The 12,588-nt window shown below is 43.5% G+C and overlaps 2 protein-coding genes across 5 annotated transcripts; both read right to left on the bottom strand.

Moving 5' to 3' along the window:
• Window positions 1–584: 584 nt before the first annotated feature.
• On the bottom strand, window positions 585–4,539 carry LOC133414557 (eukaryotic translation initiation factor 1b). The gene is made up of 4 exons (XM_061699992.1): window positions 4,330–4,539; window positions 3,164–3,327; window positions 1,093–1,194; window positions 585–1,014 (listed from the first exon to the last, which is right to left on the bottom strand). The coding sequence occupies exons 1-4, from the start codon at window positions 4,358–4,360 to the stop codon at window positions 970–972; spliced, it is 342 nt and encodes a 113-aa protein (XP_061555976.1). The 5' UTR covers window positions 4,361–4,539; the 3' UTR covers window positions 585–969.
• A 114-nt stretch (window positions 4,540–4,653) lies between these two features.
• LOC133414556 (serine/arginine-rich splicing factor 2-like) lies at window positions 4,654–11,054 on the bottom strand. Of its 4 annotated transcripts, none has more exons than XR_009770044.1 (4): window positions 10,435–11,052; window positions 7,748–8,026; window positions 6,452–6,863; window positions 4,654–6,338 (listed from the first exon to the last, which is right to left on the bottom strand). XR_009770044.1 is itself a non-coding variant. In XM_061699991.1 (4 exons), the coding sequence occupies exons 2-3, from the start codon at window positions 10,842–10,844 to the stop codon at window positions 7,762–7,764; spliced, it is 675 nt and encodes a 224-aa protein (XP_061555975.1). In that variant the 5' UTR covers window positions 10,845–10,866; window positions 10,979–11,054; the 3' UTR covers window positions 6,366–6,863; window positions 7,748–7,761. The 4 variants fall into 4 exon arrangements, 2 of the variants coding, with proteins under 2 accessions (XP_061555975.1, XP_061555974.1); XR_009770045.1 differs by lacking the exon at window positions 4,654–6,338 and having other exon boundaries at window positions 6,366–6,542; window positions 6,643–6,863; XM_061699991.1 differs by lacking the exon at window positions 4,654–6,338 and having other exon boundaries at window positions 6,366–6,863; window positions 10,435–10,866; window positions 10,979–11,054.
• Window positions 11,055–12,588: the final 1,534 nt, after the last annotated feature.

Here is a 12,588-nt window from a genome sequence, read left to right as displayed (position 1 = left end):
AAGGCCACCGTTTGGCAAGGCCGTGCAGCTCAACAGGAAAGGTTCAAAATAAAAACATCAAATAAAACAAGATCCTTTTTGCCAAGTGCAGTACTTTCTGGTTGCTGTTCAGCCCTAACCTGCAAGTACAACAAATGTAATTACTTAAGTACATTTTTTTCCTACATTTATGTGCAATACATTTTAAATGAACCATTATTTATTTTAATATGTATTATGAATACTTAGATTTTGACAAACAGGCATATTATGTTACACTTTGCAGTGCATGGAGAGCTAAGGATTTTCTTGATGTGGTACTTTAGTTTCATAATAGCGGCATCAGAGGAAACAAAGCAAACGAAAATGTGTGCTACCACAAGGCGTTAGAATTGCTTCCGATTTGTTTTCCCTTCTGGAACGCTACCACACAAGCTCTGAAGGACACATTCCACTGTCAGTCAGAAGCAGTTATGAACGACATCATCTGTAGAGAACATGAGCCTGAAGACAAATGACTGCAAAGCCATTCCATCGAGGAACCCTTCTCACTCTACCTTCCATTTACCCTCAAATCATCTTTCCAGCAACACCACTCAAAAGCATATGGAGACGCATCATTTTATTGAAACACCTTAAAGTACAAAACAAAAAAAGTTACATGAATAGTGCCTCCTCATCGTGGCACAGAGACCTAAAAAGGAAATAACCCAAGGGAAGGAGGAAGTGCGTGCGGAGACTTTGTCACCATTCATCCCGGATGTCATGTGGAGCTTCGGTGAGTCTGCGCAGCAGCGAGTCTGCCCCCAGGTGGCGGAGGGCAGCAGTGGCGGTGGTACACAGTCCCATGTTAGAACAGGTTGTTCACCTTAGCTAGCAGGAGCTGGTTTGGGGCACAAGGGGGGCTGGTGGGAGGAAGGGAGAGCAACAGCAGCACATGGGAGCGGCAGGGAGGAGGGCTGATGGTCTTCCGGGGGCTGCCGGTAGCGTCTAAAAACCATGGACTTTGAGCTGCTCCTCCTTGGCCAGGTCAATCTGCAACAAAGGGAGGACGCCCAGCGTGACCTTTGACTGTCAACAAATGCGCCGACGTGGCGATTCGAGGAGACTCACGTCAATGAGGAACTGGCAAATATGCTTGCGTTGATCTCCCTGAAGTTGGATCACTTCACCATACTCCGGGTGCTCGATCACAGTCCCATTGCAAGCAAACTTCTGTTGGGGCGAGCACCAAACATCAGAACACACAATAGTCACATGGACATTTACATCCTGCTTATGCACTTCTGATTACCATGAAACTCCGAAACATTTACATAATTTCAGAAAAACTCCCATTTTGTACTCTTTGAACTATATTCAAAAGTGAGTTGAAGTGCTTCGTGTAATGCTTTGCTGCCACATTGTCGGATCTCTATGCTATTAGAAACCTTTTTAGGGGTGGCTGTCAATTACTCAGATTTTCACTATTTGTGGAAGGGCTCAGTCCCCATGCACTGCTGATAGCTTGGGTCACTACTATTATTATTACTAGACTACACCTATCTGATCAGTTTGATCGGCATCGGACGATAATTAGCATTTTCTGCAGATCAGCCTTCGTGGCAGAAGTCGCCGACCCGATCAATGCCGCCATCGACCGGCTGCTGTAAAAAGACATTTACTCCGCGTCACCGTCGCGTATGAACCCAAAAGCTAGTTTATTTTTAGCCCTGTGGCGTAGTACTGTAACTGACAGTCAATTAAATTATTATAATTTTTTTTTTCAATCTTCAGTGAAAAAAACATCTCTGTGGGACAATTTTGCACTGTCTCAGAGAGCAGGCAAGTTATTTGCAGTCTGTGCACAACTGAAGTTCATCGTGGGGAACGTCATCTAAATGCTTAAACAACAAATTTGATCGGGCACATGAAGAATGCACACGAGGAGGATGCCGCGTTCAAGCAACGCAGCGTGGGGGGAAAAAAGGAAATGCCAAACAAACTGGACAACGCCCATCCATATAGCCGGGACAGTGAGAAAGTTAGCGCAAGTATGTCATTAACAGTATTTATGAAAGTAATTTAACTACAGTAAGTTAGCACCAATTATTTCTGTCATGTTGTAATGTTGATTTGACCTAAACTTATGTCAATGGCCAATCATTGAATGCCCCCTAGAGGTCACTGATGTTTAACTTTTGTCTAAAGTGCTAGAGAATACTTGAAGATACTCTGTATACAGTACACAAGTATATACAATAAATGAAAAAGTCATGTAAATAGACACATTGCTCCATCTTGTGACCGGATCAGTAATGGGCCCCAAAAATCCTGATTGTCTAAAACCTAATTATTACTATATAAAAAGTACCATTAATGATGCTTTTAATACTAACACCCCTCCCCCAACTATTCCATATAAAATATTCTATTTTTGTGATTCAAAGTGTGATACCATTAGTGGTACATCGGACCCATCGCGTGGCGAGTGAAAGGATCATTGAATTAAATTTTCAAATTGTGCAGACTTTTACAAAGGATACAGTCACATATAGTTTAGTTGTATTAACTTTGAAGTACATTTACTTTTCCCATTTTCAAACATTTAAGGAAAATTTAAAACCAGCATGTTTAAAAAAAAAAAAAAATTCTCAAGTGTTGTAAAATGCTCAAACAGACCATGTTACAGTGGCATACAATAACATTAAATATACTTGAAAGGAGGAATAAATCCTTTCCCTCGTGTTAGAGGCTTAAATATATATACACTTTTTTTAATGCAGAATGAACATTTGCTGAGTCCAGTTCAGTTGTATTAAACTGGAGTACATCTGCATTTAAGTTTTTCAAAAAGGTAGTTACAATTCAAACCTAATTTCCATTTTAATCAATCATATCTTTTAATTTCCTACATTAAATTGCCAATGTTCAAAATGTCCATTATGTCACAGTGGCTGACAATAACATTAGCACACCCCATAGGAATAAAACCACAGCTGTCTTGTTTTGGATGACTTGCTCACTACACTGATTTAATTTGATGTCATTATGGTGGAACTTGGTGTTATAGGATTTGAGAACCCCTATGCTATTTAATGACTTCTGGTTCAATGCAATCTGCATTTCATTTCCTTGTAAGGGTGGTGTGTAATAAGTCAAATCTAAGCCAAACCAACAACTGTGTGCTAAGTGGCAAGCAAACCTTCTTGAAGGTCTTAACTAGCTTCTTCTTGTCATACTCTGCAGCAATGCCCTGGACAGTCGTGAGGGTCTTCCTGCCGTTCCGCTGTTGGATTCTTATGTGGATGTAGTCTTCTTTCCCAGTTGGGAGGCAGTCATCACCCTTAGTTGCATCAGCAAAGGGGTCTGAGGGGGATAAAGGGCAACAAAGTATAAATAGAAAAACAATAAGCCAATCTCACTCACAGTTGACCCTTCCAGGATCATACAAATCCCACGATTCGGGAGTCCTGGCTGAAAGGTCCGATTGCAGCGTGTGCGCATGCATTCCCAAAACAGTTTACTCAAGATTATCTTTTAGGGCTTGCAGCACCGGCGTTCGAGAAAGTCTGCAACCAGAAGGCAACGTCGGCGAGGCCGGTATTTGAGAGTTGAGGAGCAAACGAATACTTGGCATCAACGAGTTAAGTGTAAACTACTTTATGAATTTGTCAAACCGGGGGGTTTATCAGCCTGCGTTTCGGCATTAATCAATTACTAACCGTGATAAGTTTAAAGATTGATTGACAGATGGGCTTCAGTATCCACATTTAATCATCTATTAATTCATACATGGTGGGTTATAACACCTCAAACGATATCGGCACCTAAGTTGACAAAATGTAGTTCACACTTTTAACGCAAGTATTGATGTAGCAGTTATTCTTCTCATTCGCTGTGGCAGGCCACGGAAGAGGTAGCCTCCTGGTAGGATTTTTTTTTTTTCCTGGTCGCAGGTTTTTCTCCAACACCGGACACACTTTCGCTTTTGCGCAGCGCCGATAAATTATTATTCAGCCACGTAGAACATCCGCGTCGTGATTTCGAACACTAAGACAGAGCGACGATTAAAAAAAATAAAGTTTATGTCCGATGCCGAAGCACATCGAGTGGAAGGAGCGAACGCCAAGAAGCTAACAGCGGCCTCCAGAAGGAGGCCAAATGGCGGCTCGGGCCGGCTAAACTGCTAATTCAATATCACATCACCCTCTATGGGCCACTAATACTTTTCACCAACTAATTCGTAACCATCTACCCGAACCTAATCTTCTAGGGAAAATAACATCAGTTTATATGCGGCGAAGGGAAAAAAAACATTAGCGGTGCTGTCGCCCTTCCCCCACCCTCCTGTCGCTGACAAATACTCACCAAAAGTTTGGAGGTTCTGAATAGCGGACATACGATAAGATTTGCTTTCCTTTCGGATAGTAACTTGGTTAGCGAGCGTTCGTTAGTCGGCTGAGTGGGTTTGGGTCGTGCTAGCGTTCGGGGCCTAGACAAGGGACGACGACAGGCTGGGCTGGGCTCGGCTTCGCTTCTGGGCTCGGTGGTGCCACACAAGCTGTCTCAAAATGGAGTCGCTGAGATGGCGGATGGCAAGAAAAACAAGCCTTATAGCCCCGCCCGCCCCAACGTCAGCATGCATGTGACGTGACGTGAAAGCTGACGAATCAGAGGAGCGCCACAGCTCCGATCTCGCTTCAGGCACAGGCTGACGTTGCTAACAAAATATACCTTGGGTCAAAGTTTGGCGATTACCAGCAAAATTAGAGGGTTCCGTTCAAATTCAGCACGAACTTTAACCTGTATGTTATTTCATGGAAAATGTAGAGCTGATATTGTTCATTGTACGGTTTGTCCCGAAACTGCGTCACGTCTTTTTTGGCATTATGAGCTCGCTGGAAGGCAAAGCGTCATATATGACTTGTCTCGGGAACTGTTTCACAATATTCTCCAGTCTAGACTGTGGGTGGTTTCTATGGCTTTTCTGTTTTTCTTCTTAACCTTTATGGAATTACACCAAATTTTTGGTTTAGGGTAAAACTATTACTCTATATATTTAGCTTATATGAGATCATCACATACTCGTGACATATTTGCTTAGTCGTCTTACATTTTACAGCATTCTCCAAGTCAGCACAAAAGCTCAAGTGATCTTTGATGAAATGAATTTTTCAGTCAAAGATGGTTGAGATAAACTGGGAGAGGGAATACCGGTCATAGTTTAACTTTCCATAAAAGTCCCAAAAAAATAAACCAGACAAAGTTAACTTGATCATTGAGGCTAACTTGACTTTTCCGTTGCTTGGATTAATGGCATTGATGTGCTCCTTGGATGCTGAAATGGGTAGCGTGCTGTAAGAGCTACTAGCAGGCTATCCATTAATTTGAGTAAATTCAAAGACAACCCAACCATTTAAGACATACTGTACCTTTGGGAATGTGCCTTCCAAAAACCCCGTGAACCCAGTCTGGCCCTTCAGAAAGTTGCGATTACGTCTTGTAGTCTTCACTGTGCAACAATTTACGTTGACGAAAACAACACCTTTTGGGATAAATCTGTCTGCACAACCCCAGACAAGTTTTTGCCATGATTTCAGTTTAGGTCAGCAATAGTCGATCACTGTTCTGGCCCCTGAAAGAAACCTCCCTACTATCATTTATAACCATCAAATGGTCTATATCGCTTGCCCGCAATGGAGAAGAACAATTGTGAAATCTCATGGAACTAATATTACAATTGAGTTGAAAATGTAGGACAGCGTTTGTGTTTTGGTCAGCCTTTAAACAAAAACGGTGTAGTGGCTCCACTCAGTGACAGCGTGAATGAGATTGGTTCTCTCCATGCACTGTGATTGACTGGCGACCAATCCAGGGTGTAACGCCACCTCTTGCCAAAAGTCAGCTGGGATAGGGTTCAGCAACCCTCAACAGGGTACGTGGTGTAGAAAAATGGATGGATGGCCATGCAGCCATTAATAAATAAATAAATCTGCCATCAAATTACTACCAAAAAAAAATAAAAATTCAAAACCTACATTAAACCTAACTTACGCTTAAATTTAGTCTATTGCTCATCTCTTGTGGTAGCACAATAGAAGAGTGGTTAGGGGTTCAAATCTGATTCAAACTAAGTTCACCTATAAAGGTTACAACGCATTTTAGGTTCGTCCCAAATGAGTTATATCCAACTTTTTCTGGGTATTGTATACACACACATCTGTTGAGTGCTCATTTTCATTTCCAAAATACCGCAGTAAGCTTTACGTGCTGGATGTTTAAGCTTGTGTGTAATACAATAGTTTAAGTTGACCAAAATGGCTCTGCAGAGCTTCCAGGTTGCCGCAGCACAGCTCCAGTTGGTGCAAGTAAAAAACCTAAAACATGTCATAAAAAAAAGACAATGTTGAGAAAATCTTTAATGAAAGTCACATGAAAAAAAGAAAAGAAACAAAATTTGATTGTGCAAGAGGGTCTGTTGCGAGCGTACCGCTGAGGGAAGAATACTGCAGCGTTCTGGACACAGCAACACACCAGCAACACACAGCAACACCTTAGCAACACCTGCTACACAACTGCGCCTAGTGCACAAAAGACAAAATATTGAAAATAAAAAAAGCTCATGACGATAACAGCAGACTATAACATTATTAAGCTTTAAATGTATTAAATCACACTAACTCTGAATGCTTCGGAGTCCAGAAAGGACAGCAAGTGGACAGACTGCTAGAAACCTCAGAACAGTAAACGTTCCTTGCAATACTGGCCCCATCGCTTGAGAGCGAAGGGGTGAAACCAAAAAGAAGAAAAAAAGAAGAAAAAAAAAAAGACGCAGAAGCTGTGAGGACAACCTTCAGGATCAAGCAACTTCTTGTCCAGGAACCTCATCATCCGTGTTTCACCTGAAGACAGAACGAGTCAGAAGGTTAGGACTACTCGAGTTTAACTAGTTAAACGACAACGAGACCATGTTTAATGATAAATTAATAGATAGCAAAATAGATACTTAAAACAGTCGTACCTTGACTTACCAGTTCAAATCATTTTATGCCCAAGCTCCTAACACAATATACTCATATATTACAGCTCAGACTCACCGTCTAAATCCCTAATCGCTATTGGCATTGACAGTAACGAATGAGTAGCGACTCACAATTGAATCACTACCTCTTGTACTATTCCAAAGGAAAGACATGCCATAGTGCAACCAACAAACTCCAATTTAGGGCTGGGAATAAAAGTCAACTCACAATCAGCAAAAAAAATGGTAGACCCCAAATTTTTGCATCTAAACTCAACTGGAACCATGTTTGTGTGCACTCTCAGCATCGAGTTAGAGCATCAGATTGAATTTACGAACACACAGATACTCTCCATATCTACGGTTGGGAACTTAGGACCACGGCTGCAATACAGTGCTGTCGACAGAGGATGTCCAAGGTTTGGAATCACTATAAACCAAAAAGGGCGAAATGAAGTGGTATGCAAATACTGCAAATGCGCTGGTGGCGTAACACAGTACCTTGGGATAGACAGCAAGGCGGGCTGGGCTGGACGAGCTTCACAGTGAACTAAGGTAACGTGTTGTTTTTTTTATTAACTTATTAGTTGTGATGCACCGAAATGAAAATGCTTGACCAAAACCAAAAACTGAAATTGAAGAACCTATGGCTGAAAATGTAAAATTATCTATCAATCAATCAAACTTTATTTGTGAGCGCTTTTTACACAAAAAACAACAACACTAAGCGCTTTACCCATTTACTGTTCAAGATAAATAGCTCACCTTGTTGCTGACAACTAGGGCGATTCTCCTCCGTTCCTGGCGGGCGACTTAGGTGGGCTTTTAGATCTGGACCCAGAGCCTCTTTTTGGAGGGGAGGCAGAACGGCTGGCGGACCTAGAGCGGGACCGGGACCTGGACTTGGCGTTGGGCTTCTTGTTCCTGGGGGAGCGGGACTTGGATCTGGAGTAGGACCTGGAGCGGGAGCGGCTGTAACGGGATCTGCTTCGGGAGCGAGAGCGGGACCTGCTGCGAGATCGGCTGCGTCTTCGGGGTCGAGGGCTGCGGGAACATTGTTCAAATATGTCGACTTTTTAGGCACAATCACATAATTTCTTATTGAGTGACATTTTTATTGAGCAAAGGGGTGTAACGTTTTCGGTAAAGTTAAGCTGGGGAAATGTTGGCCTAATTATTAGGGCTGGAAGAGTACAATTATCAGTTATCGGTATTGAACAGATACTGGTGCTATTTCAATGTATCATATACCACCAATCCTTTTCTTTTGGGCTTGTCCCTTTAGGGGTCGCCACAGCGCGTCATCCTTTTCCATGTAAGCCTATCTCCTCCATCCTCCTCTCAAACACCAACTGCCCTCATGTCTTCCATCAACCTTCTCTTTGGTCTTCCTCTTGATCTCTTGCCTGGCAGCTCCATCCTCATCATTCTTCTACCAATATACTCACTCTCTCTCCTCTGGACGTGTCCGAACCATCGAAGTCTGCTCTCTAACGTGGCCTCCAAAACATCTAACCTTGGCTGTCGCTCTGATGAGCTCATTTCTAATTGTATCCAACCTGGTCATTCCGAGAGCGAACCTCAACATCTTAATTTCCGCCACTTCCAGCTCTGCTTCCTGTTGTCTCTTCAGTGCCACTGTCTCTAATCCGTCCATCATGGCTGGCCTCACCACTGTTTTATAAAATTTGCCCTTCATCCTAGCAGAGACTATTCTGTCACATAACACACCTGATACCTCCCTCCACCCGTTCCAACCTGCTTGGACCCATTTCTTCACCTCCTGACCACACTCCTCTCTGCGTACTCTGTTATCAGCTTTCTCTAGATCTACAAAAACACAATGTAGCTCCTTCTGACCTTCTCTGTACTTTTCCATCAACATCCTCAAGGCAAATAATGCATCTGTGGTACTCTTTCTAGGCATGAAACCATACTGTTTGCTCGCAAATACTCACTTCTGTCCCGAGTCTAGCCTCCACTACACTTTCCCATAACTTCATTGCGTGGCTCATCAACTTTATTCCTCGATAGTTGCCCCAGTTTTTAAAAATGGACACCAGCACACTTTTCCTACATTCCTCAGAATTTTTATTATTACAAGAATTATGTTGAACTAGCTGGTCAAAAACCCCACAGCCACCTCTCCTAGATGCTTCCATACCTCCACAGGAATGTCCCACTGCCTTTCCATTTTTCATGCTCTTTAATGCCTTTCTAACTTCCCCTTTACTAATCATTGCCACTACCTGGTCCACCACACTTGCCTCTTCTACTCTCCCTTCTCTCTCTGTTTCCTCATTCATCAACTTCGCAAAGTATTCTTTCCATCTATCTAGCACCAATAAACATATTTCCATCTCTATCCTTAATCACCCTAACCTGCTGCACATCCTTCCCATCTCTATCCCACTGTCTGGCCAACCTGTATAGATCCTTTTCTCCTTCTTTAGTGTCCAACCTGGCATACATGTCATCAAATGCCCTCATCATAATTTCCTGTCATAGTCCCCACATTCAATTCCAGGCTCTGTGTTTTCCTCTTCTCTTTCTGATGAAGAACCTGCTTTCCACCTCATCTTTGTCTTTACCCACAGTAGCTGAATTTCCACCGACGCCCTGCAGGTTGACGGCGGTGTTCTTTGGATGAACGTTCATATTTGTTTGGCAAAGTTTTAAGCCGGATGCCCTTCCTGACGCAACCGTCTGCATTTATCCGGGCTTGGGATCGGCCGACGGTTTGCACTGGCTTGTGCCCCCCATTTCGTATACCACCAATACTTAAGGCAAATAAATCTGACATCAATGAAGTCCTCTTCACCTGTTGTTGGCACTACACTCTGGCTATTTCACACAACGGCGACTCATGTACATCAGAAAGTAGACTTTACACCGATCTAATCGGCATGATCGGTATTGGCCGACAATTAGCATTTTATGCGGATCGTCCGATCAGTTTTCAAGTTATAATTCGCCGATCCGATCAATGACGTCAGCGATCGGCTCTGCAAGAAATTTGTTGTTGTGTTAATTAAAATTGTATGTATTAAAAGTACTAGCGGTATTATTACTCAGTACCGGTATTGGTGAGTACTTAAGTGAATACTCATACTGGTATCAGTCTGAATAAAAGTGCTATCGAACAACCATAATAATTGCAGTGCCTTAATACATTAATGGAACTTATAAATCAAATATTTGCAACATTGAATATTTTCCGTAATTTTACAACCTTGTGGTTGATAAACGCTACTTTGGTGTCCACACATTATACAAGAAAACAAAACCAAGTTGCTTTCGGTTTTTTTCGGACCATTCGCGTTTTAACTACTTGACCGTGACGAATATTTGATCAAAGTAAATGAGCTAACAAAAGCACTCCCGTCGTCTTCCGCTGAGGGATCAACGTGCTTTCCCAGACAAAGAGTCTCGGCGGGTTCCATTTTTCTTACCTTCTGCTTCGGCGACTAGAGCCACCATACCTCCTGGGCGGCCCTCCTCCTCCTCCTCCTCCTCCACATCCTCCTCCACCCCCGCCACTTCCTCGCCGTCCGCCACCGCCGTAATGCGAATCCGGGGGTCGTCCATAGCGGGCCATCTGCACCCGCAGCTCGCGTCCGTCCAGGAGGGCGCCGTCCATGGCGTCCATGGCGTCCTCGGCGTCGCGCTTGTCGTGGAAGCGGACAAAAGCGAAGCCGCGGCTGTCTTTGGAATAGCGGTCTCGCGGGATGTACACGTCCCCGACGCGGCCATACTTCTCGAATACGTGCCGAAGGGTCTCCGGTGTGGTTCGGTACGTCAGGTTGTCCACTTTGAGAGAAGTCATGCCGTCGACGTCGGGCGGAGGCCTTCCGTAACTCATGATGACGACGAGTGCTCGCCTTCTTTCGAAAAAACAAACAGTTTTCACACAGTACGCCGCCGAGCTCACCTTCTCACTTGGAATTATATCTGTAAAAGGGTTCAGACGATTCTTTTCGAACACGATGTTCTCACTTTTTTCTTCCAACAACGCTCGATACAAAATGGCTTCTGCCGCCCTCGAGTGCCTTTCTTCTTCGGCTTCAACTTCTTTTTCCGGTAGTGCATCGTAGCCAGATTCACATGAGGCAACACTGCCACCTATGCTCAGGAGCGGCATATATGGGCAGATGGATGGATGGATGGACGGACGGACAGACAGACGCATAGAAAGATAGACCAATGTATATGCCTATGATCCACCTTTTTGCCGTAACGTTTTTAAACACCAAATGCCAGCATTAATCATGATCAAGAACTTGAGCTTGATGAATCATACGAGTACTTTGGCACTGTGTTTGATTCCAAGTTTGTTTGACTTGAACACAGACGAAGTCACAAAACGACAGCCACTTATTACGAAAGCTCAAGTCTTTTTTTTTTTTTTTTGCCTGTGATACTGTTTTATGTCAACTTTATAATGCTTGTATTGAAAGCCTTTTAACCTTTTATCTGTTGGTTCGATGACTGCATAAACGGCATTGTCAAAGTATGCCCGATATTTATTGGGATCGAGCAGAGGGAATTGGGCACTCATGGGAAGAAACAGGCGGCTAAAATCCATCCAAATTCTTTCCATGATATTTATTTATTTATTCATGTATTTACTTTCTGTACTGCTTATCCTCACAAGGGTCACGGGCGTGCTGGAGCCTATCCCAGCTATCTTCGGGCGAGAGGCAGGGTGCACCCTAAACTGGTCGCCAGCCAATCGCAGGGCACATATAAACATAAATAAATAAACCATTCACACTCACATTCACACCTACAGGCAATTTAATGTTTTCAATTAACCTACCATGCATGTTTTTGGGATGTGGGAGGAAACCGCAGTACCCGGAGAAAACCCACGCAGGCACGGGGAGAACATGCAAACTCCACACAGGCGGGGTCGGGGATTGAACCCGGGTCCTCAGAACTGTGAGGCAGATGGCAAACCGGTCGCCTACCATCCCATTAATGAACATTTAGATGTAAATATGAGAGATTATAGCTATAGGCTGGTTTCCATATGTAGTTTGGCAGGTTGATGTAACATTTCGACACAGAAAAAGTAGGTCAAGAAAAATCAAGACACAAACAATACAACTACCAAGATCGTTCATTCATTCAGTGGTAAGCGACCGTCAGAGGTAGTGTGCAAGGGAGAGAAGTGCTGTTGCCTTGCCACGTTCAAAAAGACAAAGTAAAATTGCACAATATTCTTGTAAAGTGCAAGAGCATATTAAAGTGCCATCATGTATCAGAAAGTACGAATGAATATTGCACGTCGCCCAACTGCTTATCCCAAAAAAGTACTCTTCTTCTTTTCCTTTGGGCTTGTCCCTTTCGGGGTCGCCGCAGCGCGACATCCTTTTCCATGTAAGCCTATCTCCTGCATCCTCCTCTCCAACACCAACTGCCCTCACGTCTTCCCTCACGACGTCCATCAACCTTCTCTTTGGTCTTCCTCTCGCTCTCTTGCCTGACAGCTCAAGCCTCATCAACCTTCTACCAATATACTCACTATTTCTCCTCTGGACGTGTCCAAACCGTCCAAGTCTGCTCTCTCTAACTTTGTCTCCAAAACATCTAACCTTGGCCGT

Source organism: Phycodurus eques, chromosome 16, assembly GCF_024500275.1.
Source record: "Phycodurus eques isolate BA_2022a chromosome 16, UOR_Pequ_1.1, whole genome shotgun sequence".
Classification (NCBI taxonomy): domain Eukaryota; kingdom Metazoa; phylum Chordata; class Actinopteri; order Syngnathiformes; family Syngnathidae; genus Phycodurus; species Phycodurus eques.
The sequence above is the reverse complement of the archived record's forward strand: the minus strand, read 5'-3'. Positions and strand labels throughout refer to the sequence as shown.